The sequence below is a fragment of the Hesperophylax consimilis genome, chromosome 25, assembly GCF_061612785.1.
Source record: "Hesperophylax consimilis isolate HC1 chromosome 25, BYU_Hcon_1.0, whole genome shotgun sequence".
Taxonomy (NCBI): domain Eukaryota; kingdom Metazoa; phylum Arthropoda; class Insecta; order Trichoptera; family Limnephilidae; genus Hesperophylax; species Hesperophylax consimilis.
In genome coordinates, this window is record NC_142860.1 from 17093294 (window position 1) to 17119615 (window position 26322).

At 32.9% G+C, this 26322-nt stretch overlaps 1 protein-coding gene across 1 annotated transcript in view; it reads right to left on the minus strand.

The window, feature by feature from the left end:
• The window catches only part of Osi2 (DUF1676 domain-containing protein Osi2), a 59287-nt gene that overhangs the window by 14751 nt on the left and 18214 nt on the right, over positions 1-26322 (minus strand). Inside the window, exons 2-4 of the mRNA XM_089646866.1 lie at positions 7857-8038; positions 5951-6120; positions 5099-5245 (exon numbers count right to left, since the gene is read on the minus strand). Of these exons, the coding sequence (XP_089502992.1) occupies positions 5099-5245; positions 5951-6120; positions 7857-8006 (467 nt within the window). The 5' untranslated portion in view covers positions 8007-8038. The remainder of the gene's footprint in view (positions 1-5098; positions 5246-5950; positions 6121-7856; positions 8039-26322) is intronic.

The following is a 26322-nucleotide window of genomic DNA, read 5'->3' on the forward strand; positions in this document are numbered from 1 at the left end:
TCTTTACTTCTAGGTAAGGATTAAATATTCTGCGTTGCGAATTACTATTACGGTATTTGACTTCGAATCGAAAAGTTGCACAATTATATTTATTTTGTCCAAGCTTACTTATGTTAGACAAGAAGCTTTTAAAGCCTGTGGGATAAAAACATCTTCACTGGGGTATGCCAATCTTCCAAATTATCCACACACTTCCTTCCTTTTATAACAATCTTAGGCGAAATTACGTAATGATATTTTATGGACATACGTAATAGGTACTACATCAATGTAATAACTAAAAATATCTAACTGTATCTTATTGTACTGTGTATGTCTTAACAAATAAATAAATAAAAAATAAATAAAATGCCGAATGTCTAAGAGAATATGAGAGGAAGATTTTATAAAAAAAATTTAAGTAATTGCTGCACCAGTAACCACCAAATATACAGAAATTGTTGTGTTATTTCAACAATTAATATGGTTGGGACCACCATCAAATATTGCATAGAGCAAGGCTGCCCAACCCCAGGCCCGCGGGCCACATTGTGGCCCGCGAACGAATTATAAGTGGCCCGCGTGAACCATTTTAAAAAAACCCGAAAAAGTGTCGCGGGCCCGCGGTAAAACAAACAATGCAGCTTGCGCGCGGTCACCAGTGTTGCCAACGAAGGCGATTTATCGCTATTTAGGTTACTCAGAACGAGAATCAGCGACGAAAAAATCATGGAATTCGAAAAATTGTTGTGGGGAATCACATATGATGTTTTTGGGTGTGCGGAATTTTTCTCAGCGAAGTTCTGTAACAACCCCCCCCCCCATGGATTTCAAATATTTTGTGGGGAGCACTCATTTTGAATTTTTTTTGTGGGGAATTATGTATTATAGAAATTCTCTAACAACCCCCCCCCCCCCATGGAAATAGGAACCGTCAGTATTCAGTGGCCCGCCAGTGATTTTTAAATCGTCAATTTGGCCCAACTGTTAAAAAGGTTGGGCAGCCTTGGCATAGAGTGTATATTTACTAACTTCTTTCAACAGGCGACACGAGACTCTTATAACAGGGGTATGCTCGAGGCTCACATTTTAATTATTTCTGATGAACGTATTACTAATTTCTCAAATGTTTCTAGAGGTATCCCTACGGATGTAAGTTATGTTAATTTAAGATAAATAAAAACAAGACCTTACTTTTAAAATATTTTACGTAAAACGGTAAAATTTTATGAAACTTTTTTAAACTTGGTACATAATTAGCGTTAAGCATCAGACTTTATTATTCTAGACGAATAATTAGTAACTTTCTTTTCATTTTCCTTATTTCTAGGAACATTTTTGATTTTAGTAATACGTTCATCAAAAATAATTAAAATAAATCGCAAAGAAAGCTGAATTTTTTAGACCTGGTAGGGCAAAATCAACCTTAGGTCAATCCATTAGGCCGGACCGCGCGCCGCATATTGTTTTTTCACGATTTTATCACTTATGTCGTTAAGATTCCCACTTTATTTTAGAGATTCGATAGGGCAAATTCAACTGAAGGTCTGTGTATGCGCCAGGGTCACGCTTCGCATATCATCGTGCACGGCTGCTTCACTTACGTCGTTAAGATTCTGGGTTCATTCTAGGGTATAGTCTCGTCTTTTCCATCTCCGTTTCGTTAATTGTTACAATAGTAATTAAGTAGAAACGAAGTGTTATTTTAATAATCTATGCGTTAGAACGAGTTTTAATACTGAATTTTCAACAAAATCATTTTCTTCAATACATATGCTGTTTTGTGACAATCAAACTTACCTAATTTTTTGTATTTTGAAGAACCTTCTCAACTAGTTTCAAATTCACTACCGATATGCCCCACAAAGAAAAATGAGTAAAGCTATTTTGTTTTCAAGGACCATTTTCTAATAAAATATCTGTCAATCAGAATATATCTGAACATGTTCACGCATTTATTTTTGTCCGAATAAATATAATGGACGAGATGCGAAAAAAATATTATTTGTTAGAACACGTGCTCCGACTTCCTCATAAAATATTTGTGCTTTACTAATAGAATGTAATAATATTTTTTGTCAAAAACGGGACTAAATTTTGGTAAACGAATAATTTCATCAAATTTTTAATAAATTAACAATATTTCACGTCAGAAAGTTTTCTTCGTGCTTTCGAAAATGTTCAATATTCCACATGTTAAATTTTATTTCCAACCTACATTTGTTTTACTTTATGAAATATAATGAAATGCCTGAAGCATGACAACAAAATATATTTGTGGAATGTTTTATAACTTCGTACGTCAGCCAGATCGCAATGAAAATTTTCGCTGTACATGAAATAGCGATTACAAAAGTTTCGATACTTGTTTTAATAGTTTAGATATGTTTTTCTTGTATGAAAAAAACAGTTTTATAATTAAAAAGACAAACAATTAATTACAAAAACGTTATGTGTGTAAAAAAATAATAATGTTAATCGTGTTTTTGGCTTACCGAGGATTGTGAGTATAAAATATAGAATGAATAACTACATTTCTCCTGAATCCTTTGCAGTTAAATATCTTAATAATTTCTACTTTATTATCAACTGTGTGTCAACGTTTATAATCCAATCAATATAAAAAAAAAACAGATGAATTTGTCGGAGTTGTTTGTTAAAATATCTCTGGCAGGAGAAAAATCGAAATAATGCTTACACACACTTACGGTTTGTTTTTGGAAACAGCATTTTATTAAATGATTTACCGTCGCGAAATCCTATTTTGACTCGACCACTTGGCATTTCGTCTGTCTATAAAAATTTTTGTGCGTTCCAAGTCTTACCGACAATAATGTAGGTATTTATATAAGACTAATCAAAATTTGTAGCACTCAATACGATATCAAGTGTCGTAACTCCTTTTTGAATGCCTGCTAATTTGCTACTAACTGCGTTTATCAAAAATATTTGAAAAAAAATTGTTTTTTCATAATTTTCTAAATGTTCACGTTTAATGCTACCATTCCGCTTCCTGTCGAAAAATTGAAAAATACCCCCCAATGTGACATTTCTCTATTCCGGAAATGAATTTGAGATAAATTGTCCTTTTCCAGCAAGTCGAAAATAAATTTACCATCGTTTTTTACTGTGTTATAATGTATATTTTCAGTCATCCGGTAGATGACGACTTCCTATCATTGATATTCCTAAGCTACTTCCGGAGTCAAGGTTGACGACGTTTCATGTCACGCATTACCTAATTTAGAAAGGTTATGTAAAATATTATTCTTGAAAAAAAGTCGGTGCTATAAAGTTCTCTATGAAGGAAAAAAACCAAAGGTAGGTATCACTCACAGAGAAAGATTTCAAGATTACCTTTAGATTTCGTATACGTTGTATATATCATATTTTTATACACTTGGAGTTCTACACGTAATGCTTCAACAGGTGAAATAAAAATGTGGGTGGTGACAATATAACTAAAAAATCGAATAAGAAAACTTTTCTTGAAACTAGGTAATTTTTCTAAGTCATTTTACAAACTAGAAAACTATAAATGGAATGTGATTAAAATTATTGAAATTACTTTAAATGGCAACCTCAAAATGATTCAATTAAGAAAAGTCGGGTATAACCCATCAATCGTAGCATTGTAGTCTAAATGCATGTTTTGATAATTTATTTTCACGGTGCTTAAAAATTTATGGTACTTTTAAAGGGAGATTAGCCTCAAATATACGGAGCTAGTGAGTCAATGGCATCCCTAATTTCGGAAAACCTTTATTTTGAACCCGTGACATATATGCGCTGGTTCAAAACAGCTTCCCGCTCCGCCACGAACGTGGTCAATCTACAGAAAAATTCTGTTTTGTTTAGATTACTACCGTCACACTATAAAAAAGCAGAAATAAGTAAGAAAAATTCATCTAAGTAATATGTGTAACGAAGTAATGGAGAAGCAAACGAGTTTGTGTAGTTGTTACCCACCCAAAATTAACGACTCAATCTCGAGGAAATACATTTAAATTTTTACCCTCAATACCAAAATGTTTAAGGCCATCTAACCCTGGTCAGTTTGGAAGTTCCTTCGTTAGATTAATTTGATTAATAAGGTAAACTTAGCTCCAGGGGTTAAAGATAAATTAGACTATAAATACCGACTGCCCTTAAAATTAGCCGTCGGTTTAGTTTGTCTGCTGTCGAGCACGGTGAGAAGTTTAACGATATTTCCCTCTACAAAGTGACAGCTATTGGCTGGAACTTAACTGATAGACTGACTTACACTCCTCTACTATCCTTACCCTTTCCACTAAATATTTAACAGTTTTTTTTGTACAATAAATAAAATAGAAAAACAGGTAGAAAATAAAAATGAAACAGAAAGGAATCAACACTTTAGTTCTGATATTTGTATCGCTTGCCGGGGGGCCGTGATCACAATTATAGCACGTTAGCCCTTGTCAACCTGCCAGTTTTTTAAACTGTCAATGACATTATTTTATAGAAAAGGCTTTGAAATATTAACTATTCAACCTGTTTTACGCTCTCTCTATTCCAATGCAATTCTCACTTTTTTTCTTCATATCTTTGATCTGTATTACAATCGTTAATCCCTAGAATAGCGAGCATAACAAATTACGAATGAAGTATGTTATCAGAATTGGAATGAAAATAAGCAAAAGATATGGTATTGATCAATATTAGGAGGTTTACAGATAAAGACAGATTATACTAAGGGTGAGAATGTGCCAAGACCAATAAATATTTGGTCAGTGGGTGACGTCCTTATCATCTTTTCGCGCCCGTGAATAACTCATCTTTGAGAATAAAGTATTGTGGATGACTTTTCATAGTTTTCTGACCACTTTAGAGGTTTTAAAGCACCAAAATAAAATAATTTAAACTTTGAATGACGGTAACCGTCTAACCATCGAAAATCATTTTATGATAAAATAGCGATAAACATTACATATGGCGTTCTCTTTTGACTGTCTACACAAATATTATTGGGGAAAGGATATAGATATAAGACACAAGAAGGCTATGAATCCATAAGTCGGTAAATTCAAAAGTTCTGCGTTCCTTTCAACCAAAATTCCAACTAATAATAAGTTCATGCAAAGTAAATCACGCTCACCTTTCCAACTTCCTGCTGGCGAACTTCACAAGGGCATCCCATTCGCTGTCCTCCCCGCGAGCATCCCCTGAGAATTCATACGGCTCCTGTATCAGTGACCTCAGCTGCGATTCTGGCATCCTGATAATCCGGGCTGATTCAGTAAGGCTGAAACATTAATGAATATTCATGAGATTAAATACATTTTGAGGAGTGTTACATCCATCTTTATGGGGTTCTTGATCAATATAAGTAGTCAAATTATTGTAAAATAATATGGTATAAAGTTATTCAGCCATTTATTTGCACTATTTAACTACAATTAAGGTTTAAACTGTAAACTTATAATCAACCAGAAGTAAAATAAGAAGAAAATTAAGTGTTTGTTTTATGTGCTTTTTGAATCTAAATAATCTTATGTCATCCATTTCAGAGCCTTACTAGATTCGTTTAATAAATAATCAATTAAGTTATGGTCTAATCAATAATTATTATTAATTTCTGAAATGGTAAATCTTAAAAGAAAACTTAATGTTTTATGATATTTTGTACAATGTTCTTTAAATATTTTTAACGAAAGAAATGTAACTGACAAACAAAAATGCAATTAAAAACTGAATTTTTGGCGTGGCTGTATCATCACGCTTGTAATCCCATTGTCATTTCCCCTTTCTATCTAACCAAGCCCATACGGGTTCCTTTCCTTTTTTAATTGACCCTTTAGTTCAATTCACATCCGCTATATATTATGTATCTTCATGATAAGGTAAGGTTATATTAGATTAACTGATTGTGTGCATGTCATTTTTGTCACGCAAAAGTTCATTTTTTCATAGTATTTCGTATTAGCTGGGATTAATGATTCAGTATTACCTATACGCCTCCTTGGAGAAGAACTCGCTAAAAGCACTTAAGGCCTGGGACTTGAAGCAATCAGCCAGGTCCCCCGATAGACACCCTTGATTAGTCCTGGCTAGGTATGGATCCTGGTCGGGCCCCGTGCCAAGACCTATCCAGTCAAGGAGATTTCTGCCTTCGCGATCCTGAAAAAAATACACATTTATGTTAATTAAGGGTGTAGCTTGTAAAAGGTGTTTATTATTGATAATTGGTATTGTAAGGGAATTTGAATATTGGATTTAAAGAGATCAAGGATTGCAGATTTAGCGTAATGTTGTCTACTTGTCATAACGCCTAAAAGTTAAAAAAAATTCAGCAGAATCTGTAAATTATGGTCCTTTAACACTAGTAAGACCGTAGCCGTCATTTTGACGGCTTGTAACGATATTTTGCTTAAAGTTTAATGGATTCATTATTTTTTTTTACGTTTCTTGATTCTTAAAGAGAGATACGAGATATAATTAGATCTTATCTACGTTTTCAAATGTAATGATTTATACCTATAATGACCGCTGCTGTCAATATGCCGGTTATGGCTACTAAGCTGAGTTTTTTTACAACCTTTTGCCTCCAAGTTTACAACATACTCATTCATCTTGCAATACTAAAGTACTGATCTGTTTGTATCTTTCTTTAGTATCTCATATCATTCGAACTCGATCTGTATTCTATCTCATGTTGATCTCTGTGCACGTATTTTAAGTCGCTGAATATTCGTTTCGTTCTAGTTTTTGTAGATTGTGTACCAAAAGCATACAAAATTAAGTACAGTAATCAATCTCATTAATTATTGTATTATTTATTAGCCGTCAATTTGACGGTCGCGGTTTTTATTCTTATGGAGCAGTACCCGGTCGTTCTAGTGTTAAGAATAATTTAAATTTTCGTCTTTTGCGCTTTTACTATTTTGTCCGTGCGAATATTAATTGCACTTACCCAAAATAGAAGTCTACAGGAATATGGATAAGAAAGTGCAAATTTGTTTACTAGACCTTAGCATTGTTCTTTGTTTTAATACTTTTTAAAAGTGACGGTTTTTTTATTGTTATATAGATTATGTCATCAGGCCAGCATAGGTTTGAGTCGATTATGATTCCAATTTTTTTTTTAAATATTTTTGTCGGTTCTCAGACATCGACATGTTGAATTTAAATGTGAACAGTCGTGTTATTTTTGTGAAAAGATTGGGGGAGGCTGGCTTCTTTGATTATTACTGTATTTGGTATTTTTATATTTATAGTAAGTTTATTAATAATCCGAATTCATTAATTTGGACAATTAGGCAGTTGAGCAAAAAAAACTTATGCCTCGCAACGTTCTTTTATGGAAGTTTCCAACATAATTACTTACATTAAAATACATTTAATTTTAGTCCTTTTATTTTGGAATAAATCTGCTTCCGTTCGTATTGCCTTTTATTGTAAAAGGTTTCGTACCAATTAAATTATTCATCATTCAATAAAAAAATACATGTTTAAACATTGCTATTCCAAGATGCAAAACATAACTTAAATTATTGCCATTAGGGATAACTCTCTTACCCCACGCATTTTATAATTTTAATGACTCTTTTTCCATTTATTCAAAAATTTCAATGCACATTATTGTCATGAAATCCATATTTAATTTCGTGGAATAATTATCATAATAACATACCTAGTTAATTTTATTTAAAAAATCCTGATGGTGTTGGCTGTGGGCTTCGTTACCTTGCCTACTACTTTGGTAATAGCTGGAGCGAATGCGATAGCGCACATCACACACGAAGCAATCACTGTAATAGTGGCGTAAACTACTGTGGTGTAGTTCCAACACGCATTTACCTACATTTAAATTTTTTCTTTTACAATCTAGTACTATAATTAGGTGCTTGTCTTACCCCATTTCTGCCCTGCGTTTCGGGTCCAACCCCACTGGGAGGAAGTGCGGATGGTTGGTCCGGTAACCTGATACTGCCTTGTCCGTGGCTCTGCAGGGTGAACATCGATGCGGCTAGAGCTAGTAGAAGCCATCGCGCTGACGACAGCATTGCGATGGTGAGTTGAAAGATCGTTAAAGAATCTGCAAAAAAACAACAACATATTACTATCAAGCAAAATATATATTACGACTAAAGCCATTTCAAGCAATGTTTCAATTCTGAATGGTGGTCTTCTTCCGGGGCGATACTGAGAGTATCTTCTACCCTGAAACGTGCCAGCAAAATACCATATATTATGTTATTATATTTAAATGAAATAATTATATACATTAAAGAATTGTGAAATTACACAAATTAATCAAATGAAATTTACGTCGAGATTAGAACCCGCGACCTCTGGATTGCTAGTCGAGAGCCTTAGGTACCCCTCAACCACGGATAGATGGATAACTTTGACCAAGTTCCGTAAAGATTATTTTTTCAATGTTAAATATTAGTAGTTTTTTGCTGGCATTTTTTTTCTCAATATTATAGTACCTACTTGCCATATGAAAGTTTGAAAAAGATTTATCATTGAGATAGTGATCTCTCTTGGGACAAATTGTACAAATCATTACTTTAAATTGAAATAAAAGCGTTGCATAAATACTTGGTTTATAATTTAAGATGTAGATACATTACTACTATTTTTTGGACGCAAAGTCTACAGTTCACAACTACTAATGAATTGATAAGCTTTCGGATTCCACAACGTAATACTAGAAGTCAGGATTTATTTCAGTGCAGAAATTCTGGGACTAACTACCATATGTATTCCTCCTTGCCCAGAATACCAATGGAGAGAAACAATTATACCAAGTCAGTGGACATCTTTAATTTATCTTTAAACAAATATAAATGTTGTTAATGAAGCAATTCAGTTATATGATGTATATTTCTTAATATTCACATGTAAAAGCCCGGAAAAAGGGAGGTAATAAATAAATAAATAAATTATTCTACTAGTAAAATATCATCACACACGTACTCTTTTGTTATTCTGTCCCTATGTTCTCACAATCCAAGCTTCCCTTTCTTAATTTTATCCACCACGCTTATATCAGCGTCGCATTAATTCCGTATGCACCCATATTTTAACACAGTCATGCTAAGTTAATACACAAACACCTCAGTGATTTCATTTCTACTACTTCTTTCGTATCCAGTATATCCACGTATTGAGCTATTTAGCTATGCTGATAGACAGCACTGACGACGATTTGCGAATCTTCCCGTGGGATTGTAGATTTCCAATTATTGAGTATGTTGCGAGGCAGAAGGGGGTGCGAAGGCAAGGATAAGGGGAGTATAAGGCTCGGGAGGAAACCGACTATGTCAAGCAACGACAACGTTTCAATGGTTTCCAAATGGTAGTCTAACACCACGGTGGTTCTGATAGTATCTAAAATTTGTATTTATCAATCGATGGGATAAATTTATTAGTAAATTTCATTATTTTTTATTTTTTTTTATTTTGTACAATATTTTTTACATTTCAAAGTTTTCCAGTAATTTTGGCCTCACTGGGTGGCTTGTCTGTGCTGAGACCTTCATTATAAATCAGTTTATTTAATATTAATAAAAAATAAGAGACATTTGAATTTCATTGAATTACTTTTTTATTGCTTATAATTGTAGAGGCAACTATCTTACTGATAAGAATTAATTAAAATCGACAAACAAACTATTCTGATAAACATACACTACGATACTTATATTTTTGTGTGCTTTTATTATGTACAATTTTTTTTTTAAATTTTCAAAAATTAATAATAATATTTTTTGTGGCTATCCACCAACGTGACTATCCTTCAATGGCTAGAAATTTTTTCAAACTATGAAAAAAGTTCCAACAAAACAACCTAAATACCCAATGCAAAATATAGTACTTATCGACCAAACAATGTTTAGACGGAGCGGGTTGATCTTATCATGACACCGAAACTAAAATTATCGATTCGAAAGATTTGGTTACGAAAACATTTATCAAAAGAAAAGTTCATTATCTCCCTAAAAAAGATTGCAAGACACATAGCTTTTTACCTTTTGTTGCAACGAGCAAATTGATTTTCCTATCTTAATGTATGAAAATCACAGATTTCAATGTAATTTTTGTGAATGTGTGTGGTTGGTTCTAGTTTGAAATATAGGATAGAGTAGTAACCGGTTGGTGGTAAGTCCAACAAATTTATTTTTTTACTTTTCTAATCCAAAATTACATACCATATCCAGAATTGATATGTCTATGACTTACATACTTATTTACTGAAAATATTTCAAATTATGTACAAAGTTGCAACGCTAAAAGTAGTTACTCAACACAAAATGACATTTCAATATTGTGACGTGAACATTAATTTTTAGTGTAACTAACTAAATAATAGGGGTAGGCAGAGAGGACGGACTGCCAAACAACTCAGTATTGGCACGCATGTTTTGCCTTATTCACATTCATAGAACGTCTTATACATACTCTTCTATTATCTTGATCGCGCCATGTCTTCCTCGGGCGTCCCCGACTTCTGTAACCTTTTTATTTTTATTTTTATTCATTGTTAGAAATAGATATGCCTAATAAACTCCAGTTTAAAAAAAAAATACAACAAAGGCTATGATTTGACGTAATCGATTTTGTAAAAGTTAGTGTTCTATGGTAATATAATTTATTTTCTTAACTAGCTATGAGTAATCACAAATTCGGTGATGACGATACATTTCTTCGATGAAAGGCTGTGGAATAAATCCACTAGTATATTATTCCCTGTGTGTTGAGAACAGCAACAGGATTAGTTCATTTTGAAATCTCTTTGATTTGGCATTGAATGTATAGGGCTTATTCAAAGCACGAACACTGTACACGTACACTCAATACAGTGTACAGTGTGGGTGGGTTAATTATTTTGGCCTAATGGATATCCTAGTATACTATTCCCATCGAATGAATATGAAATGGATAACTTACAGCAATAATAGTTCTACTATGATGATAGGAAACGAAAGCGAAGATGTACGCAAATGATTTAAGAAAATAACATTGGCTGTGTAAGCTTGCTAACATATTATGCAGAACGATTTGTTTTGGTACATTTTTTAAGGTTGATCAATAAGGAACATGAGTGAAAAAAATATTGCTTTAATAACATATTCATTTGGATCAACAAACGCTGATTCTGAATACATAAATATTATTATATATAATTAAACGCATAATTAATAAATCATCATTTAAGAATGATTTGTCGGCGGGTTCTGACAGATCTAATACCACTACCTGACGGGTCGGCCGGATATGTGCATTAAGAATTCGGACAATTTTGTGCAAAGTTACGCTGCGTAGACTAGAGTACTGAAGTTGGCATTTGTTGATTTCATACCGACTCTAGTGGGATTACCCTTACTGTTAACCGACAAAACTGAGGTACATATGACGTCACTCGTACCTTGTCAGAATTAAATCTTTCATGCATTTTTTTTTTAATTTGATGGTATTTCCTTATAATCTTTACAATCTTAACGCGTGAAAGTTTTTTTATGAACATAAAAATAGTGAGCTAGTTTGAGCGATTTAACTACAGTAATCAAGGAATATTCAGAATTTACTAAAACTTTTTTTAAAACACGGGTTTCGTAGGAATAAGTAACGAGCTTCCTGCCATTGTCAGAAAAAATGTCGGAAAATATCACATGGAGAATGGTCCGCTAAATTAACTGTTTTGAAAACAGAATAAATTTATATGTATCTTTATACTATTCTAAGTAGTGAAAAAAAATTGTAAAATTTATCTTAAGTTTTTAGAAAGCGGAGTGGTATAAAATAAAGTATTTACTTATTTGTGTCTATATAACACCGTATTTTTAATTCTCTAATGCAGTTGATTATATTTCTATTATTACATTAGTTCGTAAGAAAAATGAAAACAAAATAACACTCTTTGAACTAAACCACAATGACTCTAGATTAAACAATGATGTATGATTGCATAAGGCTATTGATTTGTTCTATAGTTTTTGCGTTCACTCCGACTACTCGCTTTGGGCTTTCTAACCACCCACAAAACATACTCTGCCAACCATAACTCTTAGGTTAAGTTGACATAAGACTCTGATCACGGGGGTTTGCTCTACGCTCACATTTTAACTATTTCTGATGAACTTAATACAAAAATCTCAATTATTTGTAGAGAGACCCTACGGATGCAAGTTATTTATATTTGGGAATAATAAAAATAGCACTTCACCTTTCAAATGTTTTATGTAAAACGGTTTGAAAATTTAAAATTAGAAGTAAGCACCAGATTTTAATTTTCTAGATCCCTTTAGAAACATTTGATATTTTAGTAATACGTTCATTAGAAATAATTAAAATAAAGCCCAAGGAAGTATCGATTTTCTAGGTCTGTTAGGGCGAAGTCGACCGTAGGTCCGACCATTTCACCGGGCCGCACGCCTAGTATTATTATTATGGGACTAATATCGTATGTTTTTTTACACGGCTGCTTCACTTACGTCGTTAAGATTCTGGCTTTATTTTGGGGTATTTCTCGTCTTAAACCCTAGCTGACTAGCTGAGAAATGGGGAGCATTGATTATGAATAAATTAATGACTTCGTAAGGTTTTCGGGTAATGACAGACAGTAATATGCATTATTGGTAAGCCTCCGGCCGGGTGACAAAAGTCACCTAGAAATAAAAAAGATTTATTCCATATTAAGAGGAAATAAATAAATAGCACGTTTTATATTATTACGTTAAAAATCTGAGTCAAGTTACGTTTTAAGTGAAATAATTCATGACTTTAACCTATTTAGTTAAGAGTTACATTTATTAAAAATGCTACTGCTCTTGTCATGGATACAACAGCGATGTAAATTAGTTATTGGTGGATAGAGGATGTGCAGTTTTTTTGCTATTTCAAAATGAGTGAAAAGCTGAAAGTTTCTTTCGATCGATAATTTGAATAAAGTAATACCAATACAAAATGTCTATCTGTTCATCAAAACATTCAAAGCATATATTTTATTTATAATTTAATTTAAAAATAGAATTATTTATGAAAGGTGATTTCTTTATCACGATAAAATAAATACGGTCCATGATAAACGAAAAACCATCACTTTTGCATTTTATTCGTATCAAATTAACGCACTATTAAGTTAAAAACAGAACTTTTTGTGAATATATTATTTGATGCTAACCCAACCTCGTTATAACTTAATTCAATCAGAATGTAAGTTTATTTATTAGAAAAACAAGTTATTACCACGGATAAATTTTCTGGAACTTTTCAAATGTCACTGAATAGAAAGACAATACAAATAACCGATTATGGTTTCAAAACGGATTCAAAATTAGCATTTGTTATCTTATTTCCATCAAATTCAAAACATTTGTATCTTCATTAATACGTTTCAACCCAATGACTTTGACACATATCTACCAACCCTGTCCCGAAGGATTAAGGTCTTTAACAAATTAATGCAACCCTGGATTAATCCTTAAGCCAACTGGTTCCTTCTGGCAGGGCTTTCTTTGATGAGGGTGGTGCGGTCTGCATTTTAAACATACAATATACAACTGGAACCTGCATTGAATTTAATAAGAGATACATTGATGCAGAACATTGTGTTAACTTAGAAAATATTCATAATTATTATCATTATTATTGTGTTATTACTTTTCTTTTGTTTCAAATAGAGATAATTGTATCCTGACTGCTATCTTCCATGCCGAGAATTTCATTTTAATGTGAAGTAATTTCAAACAAATACATTATTTAGTATTCCTTGAAATAATAAATTATAAATGTATAACACGGTGTTTTTATTGTATTTGAGTGTTTTCGGTTATAATATAGTTGTGAATTTCGAATGAGAGTGGGATTTTTTTATAGAGCTTAGTACCATAGAGAGAAAAAAGCTTTTTTGGCCAAATGTTGTATTTTTAGTTGCTAGTTAGATATGTTTTTGACCTAGAGATCTAGTGTTTCTAATATAGTTTGTTGTTATTTATTGTGTTTTATATTTATGAATATGAAGGAGTTTTGTTTTAGAATAGAGTTGTTTAATTAACATGATGTTCAGCTTGTCAAAAATTTTCTCAGTGCTAGTTCTTACATGGTCTTTCAAAATAATGTTCATTTTTGCTTTTTGATTTTATTAAGTAATTTTAGGATATTGTCATTTCCGATAATACTGTATTCTTTATTTTGACTATTATAACATTTCCGAAGAAAAATCAAGTAAATTATCAGGTCGAATCACGCTATCGTTATTAGATCGTGGTCCCGCTTTTGTTTTCACATAAAATATTTTTCAAGTAATTTTTTTAAAAATACATAAAACAAACGATATGTTAGTATAACTAAAGTTATATTTCAATTACTCATAGAAATATATTGCGAGCAAAATTTGTTTTACCTGGTAATAAATGCTGGACAAAAAAATGTCATCATTTTCTAAATGTCAGTTAACAGATTCGTTGATGGGATCACTCATTAGAAAATAATTGACTTTACAGCCGTACTTAAAAATGTGGAGTAAATAATGGCGCGTAAGGTCAGAACAATGAAAAACATGACTTATTACCGAGGCGTTTGTTTGATAAAAACGGTCTTAAACTAGGCTCGAGGCCAATTTTACCATACCAACGTTGAACGGGCGTGTAAAAATCTAATTAAGTAAGACACTGTCAAACTTCAAAAGCAGTTAAATTTTCATTAAAATAAGACAAAAATCTTTTTTTTATAGTATTCAGACGTTGTAATCCAAATGAAAAATCTCAAACATAATATTTACCCCGAGTTTCAAACCTTTTTTACTTACTCCTCCCGGAAACGTTCAAAAAAATTATTGAGAACTTTACGTAAATTTAACGAAACTGATTGATTGACAAGGTTTCAGAAAAAAATGTTTCAATGCTTTGACTTCGGTAATCTAAAACGTTCTCTTTAATTATTTTTTTATCTATAAAAGGTTTGCCTTTCGAATGGATTTGAGGTTGATAGATAATGTGTTTGAAGAAACTTGTTTGTGCGTAAAATGTGTTAACTTTAACGAAGGTTAATAATGTGTCGCAAGTTTGAAAATAAGTTTTTTTAAACCACAAATGGCTAGAATACAAAATACTAGATTATCCTTTGCGATACAAAAATGACTTCATTTCGATGATAGAATTATGGCTGTAACTAACTAACGAATTACACCATTTCCGAAGGGGTAGGCAAAGATTATATACCACCACACAACTCTATCTTAACACGCACTTCTTGATTCATTCACGTTCATACGTGGTCTTAATGTGTTACTATTATTCTGACTTTTGATATAACCCGATTCAGGTTTTTTCATGTTTTTTGGCAGACCAAAACATATGAAAATCTAACCTTAATAAATGAGCACTATTTTATGGATAATCTAATGTCAGTGAATATCGCATAAAGTATAACGCTTTCATTTGTGAATAAAATAAAATAAAAAAGTGCTTTTAGCAGGGTTAACCATGGGGCTATACGTTCATAAGTTATTACTAAATATATTTTTTTTTATATTGTCAGGACAATATTTGAAAAATCTCCTACTATCACCACAATAAGCGGAAAAAGATGACGATATCGCTATGGAGGACATAGCTAGTGCGGTCTAGGAATTGAACTCACGAAGTCTGAGTAGGACTCAAACGCGATGCCGACTCAACCACTGACCGGTCATTTTGATGCAAATAAACGTCCTGGGTTTTATTTAATATTATTAGCAGTTTTTCACACTTAACTAACGTGTTTATATTTGAGCAAGAGAAAAAAAGTATTCATCAATCATACTTGCAACAGCGAAGGGATTTTAAACGGACATTGAGTTATAAAATCTAATTATGGAGGCCATTCGCTTTTAGTACGTATTTTTTACTCCTCATTTTATTGAATATGTATAAAATTTTATGTAATATATCACCACCGGTAAAAGCTTTGCTCCGAAGGTCACGAAGAGAATACAAAAAGCACAAACACTTTTAAATATGCCACTAAGCGAGTTGTCTATCTAACTGGAAAATAAAGCGTGAAGGCCATGAGTAAATGGTAGACAACAATATTAAAGTAATAGCAATGTTATTAAATAAAGTAATAAAGATATGCGCTTCGGTAATCGGTCCAAAATAATTAAATATTTTTAGTGGCAAAGTTGAACATGATAAAGGTGTAAAGTATAATATAAGTACCAAAAAAATTCTTGACAGTCCTCCTCACTAGCGTTTCCCGTTCTGACAAAGCCTGTAGTTTTTTACACTTTTGTATTTGTTTTCAACTTGTCTACATCTTTACCTAAATGTCTACACATTTACATAAATGTTTGTAAGTTAATAATCACTGTTATCCCGGTTAATGTTAGTTTATAATTTAAACATAGAAAATATATACTGAGAGTTAAGTCTTATGTAATCTTAAAAAATATATATGTTAACTTCACGGCTGTACGCGAAATCAATTTAAGTTCGTTCAAGGGAAGAAATGGCGCACTTTTTCAATTGTGATTCGAAATTCTTTGGTGGCACCAAAACCTCTTTGGACGAAAGAACTGTAGATAATTGGTAATTTATTTAACGCAATAATTATTTATTTCTTATTAATAAACAAATGGATAATTTTTATACTTCGCCATTTTCTTGAGAAAATCACCTTACGGGTGCTTTAAATTCCACTTAATTATGAATCATCTTTTAAAATCTTTGTTTTTAACACGAATCTCATGTTCTATGAGACGTACCTAATTTTTCATCCGAAATCGACATTCGAAATTTTATTACTTATAAAATGTGTGATAGAGATGGAGAAAGGTAAAAACTATATTAATATACGGAACGAAGTAATATGAAAACGTTCTGATTTTTAATGGTGGTTAGTATCTTTCTCCCAGATAATCTAACCTTAATGCATAAGAACTATTTTATGGAAAATCCATTGTTAATGAATATCGCGTAAAATATATAAGTTAATAAAATAAACAAAGTGCTTTCTGCAGGGTTAACCTTGGGGCTATACTTTTTTAAGTTATATATTTTTTAATCGTCTGAAGCCAGTGAGACTATGGTATCCCCAATTAGGGTACGTTGAGGGGCTGAAGATAGTGAGGAGGGGATAAAGATGGATAACAAGAAAGTGGAAAGTACCTAAATATTCAGATCTGTTCAACATGGCCAAAGCCATTTCAAGCAACGTTTTAATTCTGAATAGTGGTCTTACACCAGGACAATACTGAGAGTATCTTCCACTCTTGAACATGTGCAAAAACACTATATATTATTTAGAATGAGTACTTTGAAAGTGAAATAACACACATTAATTAAATAAAATTTACTTGCGTACGTCGGGATTTGAACCCACTACCTCCAACTTGCGAGTTGAGAGTCTTACACCTAGACCACGGAGGCCGTCGTTGACCATTTATTGGTCAAATGAGAAAAATCCTTAACTTTAACACAAGTTCGGGCAAACAAGGGTAGTAGGCAATTATAACGAATACGTAAATAAAACAATGAGCTATTTATAGTACTTTAAAAAGTTGAAAAGAGAATATGCGGATTACAGGAATCAGGTTAGGTTGACCAATTAAAAAAGGTTTGCAGTATCCTGCTAAGTTATGTAATCTTTAGTATTTTATATGTAGATCAATAGGTTGTTTGATCGGAAAATGGAATTTCTTCTCATTTCAACTTTGCCCGCATAGTTGAAGTAATCACTTGGATTCAAAGCAATTCGTATGCCTCAAATGATCAAGCGGACGCTGATTTTCAAAGCCAGATGTCGGCAAACTTTTAAGATCGGTGGGCGGAAACCGACTCTGTGGAATTCAAAGGGAAAAATTGGAAACATTTCTTGCGAGTCGCCTTACTATTTTGATTGTCGGTGACTTTTAATCTTTGTTGGAAGACATAAGTGTTAGTTGGTATTTTATGTAATAAAATAATAATATTTTAATGAATTCTATAATTTACAAGTAACGTGTCTTATTACAGTAGGTCTACAATTTAGGAGGCGGGTTTGAGTATCGCCGCCCCGGAAACCATTTATCCTTCATAGGTCACCTCAATTACCACATCACAATTACCTCTAATTTAGCAGGGGTGCCCGGGTTCATCACGTGACGTGTGTTCAAGATGCGCCTGCTCACCACCTGCGTGGTGTGCCAGATCAGGACAGGCTGGTTTGTGGAGACCCTTTGACCTCTCCAACTGTTCTGTCGACCCATCGCATTGCGCCGCATTAGGAGGGATATATTATACGTCACTCATGGACACATTAATCCCTAGATTCCTACCCACCCCTAATACTTTTTTCCTTTCCAGACCTTCCTCTTCTTCCTCTCGTTAAAAAGACCCTCCACACAGCACCCCCAAAGATGACATAGGCGCTGAGGGAAAATATATTCCTCAGGGCCTACTGTGTGGGGTCAATGTAAAAAATAAATTTATGTAAAAAAAAATTTCTAACTCAAAAAAAACAAATTTTGTAGTTACCAACTTTTGGCAGTAACTTTACGATATATTAATAACTTTCATGTTACTTGTAGATTTCAGATTTTAGTTGAGAATTATATTTTTCTTTCTAAGCTACGGTTGTAGTTAAAACTGAGGAAAAAACGTAATTGTTATATTATAGAATTTAATATTATAAAATATTTATAACCATTTCATTTTTAACTGACTAAATAAATATCGTGACATTTCTTTAGCTAGGTTAGGTTAGGTTAAGTTGCGCTAGTTCATTACTTATTGGTGCTTCTAACAGTACATAGGTAAAATAAGTAGAACATAGTTATTGTTGCCTATCAATGAAAGCAATCGACGTATGCGGCACAAAGTTAATCGTATATTTAGTTCACGTTTCGGTAGAACAAAACCGTTGGGTAAAAATAATGGTAAGACTTTTGAAGGAGATTTTAAACATTTGGTTTTATTGTCAAATGTGCGAGTTTGAAGGTATTACATATTTTTTTCGTTGATTTCAGAACTGACTTGTTTTATTAAATAAAATACGTTTGTCATGTCACAAAGAAGAACAATGTTCCGTTTCGCTATGTGTATGATTGGCTATTTACTAATGGGTAGCGAAGCTGAACTAATGAACGAAAAAAGCTTTGTCTTTGTACTCGGTATCGCAATGATAATTACTGTCAAACATTTTCTTAGAAGTATTTTGATGTTTATATCACTTTATAGTGCACAAAATAATTGTCTTTAAAAAACATTTTCTTTCAATACATGATTGTGTAAGTGTAAAATGTAGTCAACTTAACACTATTACTGTCTCAATAATCGACAATAACAATTTGAGATGGAATTCCAGTAAAATTAAAATTAAGTTTTTTTGTGCAAAAACTGCACTGTACAAACCATACATTTTTTATTATTATTATTATTCCTCTAATTTATTATTGATTAGACCGGTTTCACCTTGAAACAACCATCTTCAGACTCAACACTGTTTCAAATAATAGTCAGTGGAACTAGTTAAACTAGCTTGGGGAAATTGTTGAGGCTGGGGAGGAAAATAAGGATTGGGAAACTTCCTTCCGAAAAAAATGGAATGATTTTTTTTCTTCATAATACTGATGTTGATCCGATCACAGCAACATATCGGTTAAAACTCGGAAAGATCGATTTTCTAGGCCTGCTTTGGCAAAGTCGACCGTAAGTCCTTCCGTCATGCCAGGCCGCGGACCGAATATTGTTTTTACACGTCTTCATCACTTATGTCCTTAAGATTCTCACTTATTTTAGAGAATTGATAACGCAAATTCAACCACAGGTCTATCCAATACACCAGGGCGGCGCGTCGCTTATTTTTGTGCACGGCTGCTTCACTTACGTCATTTAAGATTCTGAATTTATTTTAAGGTATTGTCTTGTCTTTTCGAGTGCGAACGGTTGACGATTAATGGATTTTAATATAGTATGACAAATATCAGCAAGTCATTTTGGTACGTGCAACCAATATTGCACCCGTGCCGGTGAAAATATATTATATTTAGTTGATGCTGTGCAACAACGTTTCATAAATAAATCATAAATCATTTCAGAGCTCGAGGGAATCAAATCATTAGTCTTCTCACGTTTCGCTGGTTGACAGCAATACGAACGATACAATGGCAAAATGAAAAAAAAATGTAACAGAAGCATTTTATGGAGGAGAGAGAAATATTGAGAATATTACCTGTTTATTTATTGAATTGTTAGCTTATCATTTTATTTTGTTCGTCATTTTACGTTTTGCGTCAGTGTTTTTTCGTACTTGGGTACTAAAAAATACATCTTAATGTATAAAGATCACATCAAAAAACACATACAACCACACATTTTAACTTCCCCACATAGAAGGCGGTCTGTGGCAGGACAACGTCTGCCCGGGCCTTCTAGTATTATAAAGATGTCACCTGTGACAGAAAAAATATGTTTTTTTTTTTAAGTAGCGCTATCTGTGACAAAAAAGGATTTTTTTTTTAACAGCGCAATCTGTTGGACGTAATAGCAACACGCGCTATTGTTTTCTATCCGCACAGACAGACTGAGCCACAGAAACGCGTAACGTGGCGGGGTACAGCTAATATATTTATATAAATTAAAATGTAAATGTTCTTTTTTTCAAAATCTTAAGTCTCCGAAAGTTCTTCAGCGATTGCTTTGAAATTTTCACACAACGTTGCAATCGAAATGCTTGTATTTTTTTATAATTATTATGTATAGATTCCACAGGTAAAAAAATGCTTTAAAAAAAACAGCTTCATCTGTTGGACGTAAAAACAACACGCGCGTTTGTTTCTCTATCTGCACAGATATACTGAGCCACAGCGATTGGCTGGGTATAGCTTACAGCTAGTTTATAAAAAATAAAATAACCATTTTATTTTTCGAACCAAAATCACAATGTTTTAAAAGAATTTAAGGCCTCTGTTTAGTAGTGGCAGTAAGAACCTAAGTTCACATATCACTAAGAATGTTTCTTTTGGTTATAAGTAATTATCCCTCCATAACGACCAACTATTGACCTTAATGAATGAAAAGTAGAGTAATTATAATAATATTTATATTGCGACAATCTTCATCGATGTTATTTAATTCTGTTATGTTTTTTTGTAATAAATATCACTCAAAAGTACTGATATTGTTTTATTAGTGGTCAAGTGTTCAAAATTTCATCAATCTCGGAATAAAACTGTATCATTAGCCTGTATCACTATTGATCTCGTTCAACTGCACACATACACCACGAAACGATTATGTCCGACTCCTCACGAATCAAATCCTTACCTTGATAATATAATCAATTGGGAAATCTTGTAACCATAATTTCTAATTTCGGAATTACGAGCGAGGTTCGGTTTCAAAACACTGAGAAACTGCATCCTGAGAAAGGTTTATATATCTATATAACCGATGTTCGAAATTTCCTTAGCCGAGCATAGAACCGATGAAAGGGAAAAATGATATCAATCAAGGATTTCATCCAAACAATAAAAGTTGAAACGTCTGTCTACAGAAGTAGAGTATTACTAATCCTTAAACAGGGCAAGATAAAACTTGAGTAAGATAACTAAGATTCAAAATAATTTGACTGCCATTGCTGAAGATACTCTATTAGTAGTTTTGTCAAAAAACGAAATCGGAAAGAAAATAAGATATTAGAATCGGATTGTTGAGTTCGTGTATCTATTAGTTGGATCCTCTACAGCTATTAATCCAATGGAGTAGGGTTGTATCATCTATTGTACTTCCAAGTTGAAAATGTTGGTTTATTTTCTTTTCTGTACCAGGATTGAATTATGATCGGTTCTAGTGGAAATTCTTGAATGATTTATGTTGCTTTGCAACATAAATTCTCAATGGAAAAATTAACTAAAAATATCATAGACTACTAAAATTTGCACTGATTTGATTTTTATTTGAAAAAGTCCCAAGCATTGATTGCTATTATTTTATTTTTACATTTCAAAGCAGATAAGATTTAAAAAAAATGTTTTATGAAAAAATGTTTACTAGATTTCTGCTTGTTTGCCAAAACGGGAATGAAGACTTAAATTTTTTTTTTAAGAAACCTCAAATAATAGTAATAATATATAGTAATAATTTATTTTTCTTACATAATGCACTTACATAATGTTGATTGACTAGATGATCATTTGTGGAAAAGTGAGTGGAAGGGTTAAATTTTTCCTTTGGGGAAGATTTAACCTGGACAACTAAATCGGAAGTTAAAAAAATAAATAATATTGACTGGCAATCAAGAGCCGTGTGCCAAGCCGTCGCGGCGTGCGCAAGTAAATTTTATTTTATTGATTTGTTTGTTTCACAAATATTTAATTTTAAAAACACGTTTTAGATTGGAAAATACTCTCAGAAACACCTTGGCTTAGACCACCTTTCAGAATTAAAACATTGCTTGAAATTGCTTAAACCGTGTTTGGTGGCCAAATGTGAATAGCACACCTTATCTTATCCATATCCTTTACCTCCCCAATACCTTTAAATTTACACATTCCCCAATTGGGAATGCCATATTATTACTGGCTCCAGGCGGTTGGTATTCACATAAAAAAGCGGTCAGTATTTAAAAAAAACATCCTTTTTCATGAAAACGCTATTTAAATCTGCGAAATTTTATTATTATTTATTAATATTTATATTATTTAATATTATTATAGTTCAAATAAGAATTTCAGCACCGTGCGCTCGAACACTTAAATGATGTAGGAAAAGAAAAATCACCAATATGACCTTAAACCAATAATTTATGAACGTACAAAGTAACTTTATATTTGAGAAAACTTAGTGTTTTTGTTTAACTTGCCACGTTATTAAAAATCCTTAAACTTTGTATGTACAATAGCTTTACCCAAAAATATGTTTTATTCTTTATGAAAAAAACTCTGAACCTCCATCACAAACAGGTATACTTGGAATTATAAGATTTTTTTTGGGAAATTTTATGGTTTAAATGTACTCAAATGAACCTAGTTTTATTATAAGGGCTTCTTTGTAATTTCATTTTTCAACTTTTTGAAGATATTTCTGAATTTCTGACTCTTTCCACTCGATGGCGCTAAGCCTTAAACCGTGTTTGAAGGTTTTTAAGTACCTACTCATTTTGATGTTCGTTTTTTGCTTTGAGTTCTTGAGAGAGTATTTTTGATTTCTTTGCAAATAATAAGATCAACGACTTCTATATAGTTTTTTAAATATGAAACTTTATAAACTCATTTTTTCACTTGGAAAACCAACCATTTGCTCATTCTTACAGAAATTTTATGGCGTCTATTCACAAATTAGATTATATCAAAACCCGGTTTCACCCGAGTTTTCCAGTATCTTTTACCATTTTTTAACAATTGGAGAACTTGGAACCTACAGTCAATACGGTGTATTGTCTTTCATTAATTAAAATTAGTAAATAAATTAATGATTTTGAACGTTAATGATATTAAAAATTAATGAATTGGAATGGAATTAAATGTTCTACCATAAATTAATTAACTGTAAAATTACTACAAAATAATAATTGTTTGAAAAAAGCTTTTAGTTGTTTAGTACCTACGTTATCCTAGAAGTTCTACATCGGCTTTGCGAATTTAATAGCGCCGGAGTACAACGTTTGTGAGATTTAGTTTTAACATTGTGTAAATAGATTTTATGCATTGTGGATCAGATTTCATCGGTTTTCATTGGTTGTGAACTTTTTACATGTTTGTGTTTTAAACAAACAGAAAAATTAAATATAGCTCGCTAAAGAGTTACAAATATTCATATCATGTAAACAGATAATTATGAGAGTAAATTATTATCTGAATATTCGTATCTTTTTCTGAAAATTGAATTAGGTGCTGCGGAAGTTTCTTTATAGAATTCAAATTTTAGTTTCAAATGTTTTTCCGTTTTCTTATGAATTAAAATTTTCCAATTAATTAGTTTATCAAAGCTTTATTAAGATGCTCAAATTCAATATTCTGTACTTGCAAGTCGAAAAAACTTTAATTTCGTACCATGATTATAAAACATATCATCCTTATCGAAAAACATTTTTATTCAAGATTTGAGCATTCGATATATATAGTTTCTTGAGTTATGGCTTACGAAAACATAACCCAATTTCGAAGGATTCAAACAATAGGATACATCATAATTGGCCTGAAATCAGACTTACTTAATGATAGAACGTCCAAACCCTTGTCCTGCCGGAAGGAGCTTCCGGAAGGACAATTCGACGAGTGTGCGTCCTGCCAGCAGTACGCAATTTTTTGCGGTTTTTGTATGAATATAAGAGGCTGTCCTTCTAGCAGTACTCGACTTTTATGCATGTTAAAAATAGGCAGAGGTGACAAACTTTCTGTATTTTATTTAATAAAATTAGATATGGGCGCTTATTAACATAACAGGGTAGAAAATAAACAAGAAAATGAAAAAAAAAACGAAAGTGAAAATTGTATTTATTTTGAGAAAATTAAAAAAAGGTATAATAAAATAAGACATGGGCGCTTATTAATATAACAGGGTAGAAAATAAACAAGAAAATGAAGAAAAAAAAACGTAAGTGAAAATTGTATTTACTTTGAGAAAATTAAAAAAAGGATTATGCTGGAATTCCATTCGCGATATGGTAGGTGAAGCAGTTTCTTCCTGTCTGTGGAGAGCATAAAACACATCGCGGACCACATGTCTTGCAAAAAAAGCTCGCCTTCTGCTGTTTTTTGTTGACTCTGGAGCAAACTATACATTTGCGTTGAACTCTCTTTCTGTCATCTGATTTTGACAGGGCCTCAAGAATGTGTTCTCCGCTGTGAGCGATGTTCTCGTGTGGTGGCGGCTCATTCTCTTGTAGGTTATCATCGTCATTAATAGTTAGAGCTAATACCAGGTTGGTAGTAAACCACCTGTGAGACACCTGATCATGTTCGGAGCGAAAGAAATTATTAAAAACCAAATACGCATTCGTTTCTATAATGCCCAGAACTGAGGCATATATTCTATGTTCCCATTTTTGTGTGCCCCAAGCTTTCTCCAATGCCAATCCATCCTGCCTAATGTGATTGTGAATATCGATAGCCGCAGCCCCGTCAAAATATTGCTGGACTAATTTAGGCCGATCGACTTCTCGGTAAAATAAATTTCCTTCATCGTCCCACCTTCTTTTGCGTGATGGCAGGCCAGGCAGTGTCGTTTCGCAAGTGGCTACAAATGTATGAATCTTTTTGTCTCTCCAGGCACAGGCAGTGAGCTGCACAGAGTCTTTTTCTGCTGTACTCACAACAGATGCCCCCTTATGCGTAGGACACTGAGCTGCCATCTCAGACACAGGATAGAAACTATGTGCTGTCTTTACCAGTCCAATAAAATACAATCCAACTTTGAATAACTCCACAGCTGTTTTGACTGAAGCAAACCAAGAGTCACCAACTATAACTCTGCCAGAACCATACCATGGCTCTGTCAATCTCAAAGTAGTTGCAGTTCCTGCGCCAAATTCTCTTTGCCATTTCTTCGTACTCATTGCTTCTTTGCCCTCATTAATTTCCATTCTGATCATAATGTTTGTGTCACTATCACACGCTGTTTTTACTTCACAACCGACTCCTTTTGGTTTTCTTTTAATCTTCATAACTGCTGGCATTCCGTTTTTGAAGTACGCACCCCTTCCATACCAGGCGAACATGGATTCATCTACAGTTATTTTTGACCCAGGATGGATGGTATCTTTTAGTTTATCATTCACCATCGTTACTAATGTTCTAGTGTTACGCCATTTATCAGAAAAATCAAGGTCTGAGGATTGTGTGAAGCGCAATGCCATGAGAATGATCTCAAATCTTTGGCGGCTCATACCAAATCTTTGTCCAAAATTTGCAGGGGGATATATTCCATCAGAGGTGGTATTCCAATAGGATCGTCGATCTGGAAGTTCTTGAAGAGTCATAGCATATAATATGCCAAAAACAGTTAATAATTCCTTCTCGTTCAACAGTTTTTGTCTTGCTGGAAACGAATAGTTGGTGCAATGGACTATGTAACTAAGCTTCTCTCTCGGAAATATCATGAAAAATGCATCCTTGATACTTCGTGCGGGCCCCAATGGTACTAGCAAGGTAGCTTTGAAATAGCCTTGTTGTCGTTGATCGACACGTATTGCTTCATGAAAAGTCCAGGTAACACCCTTTGCAACTGTTGTATTTCGAGCAGAATTTACGTTGCTTGTACTTGAATTCGGATGTACTGAAATACTTGTCTCGTCATCTTCGCTCGAAGAAGAAGAACCCGATTCAGACGATGCTGAAAAAAAATCCATTATTAGTGATCAACAGACGCAAAGGGGTGTAGGTACTCAATATATTTAAACTTAAAATTATTTTCC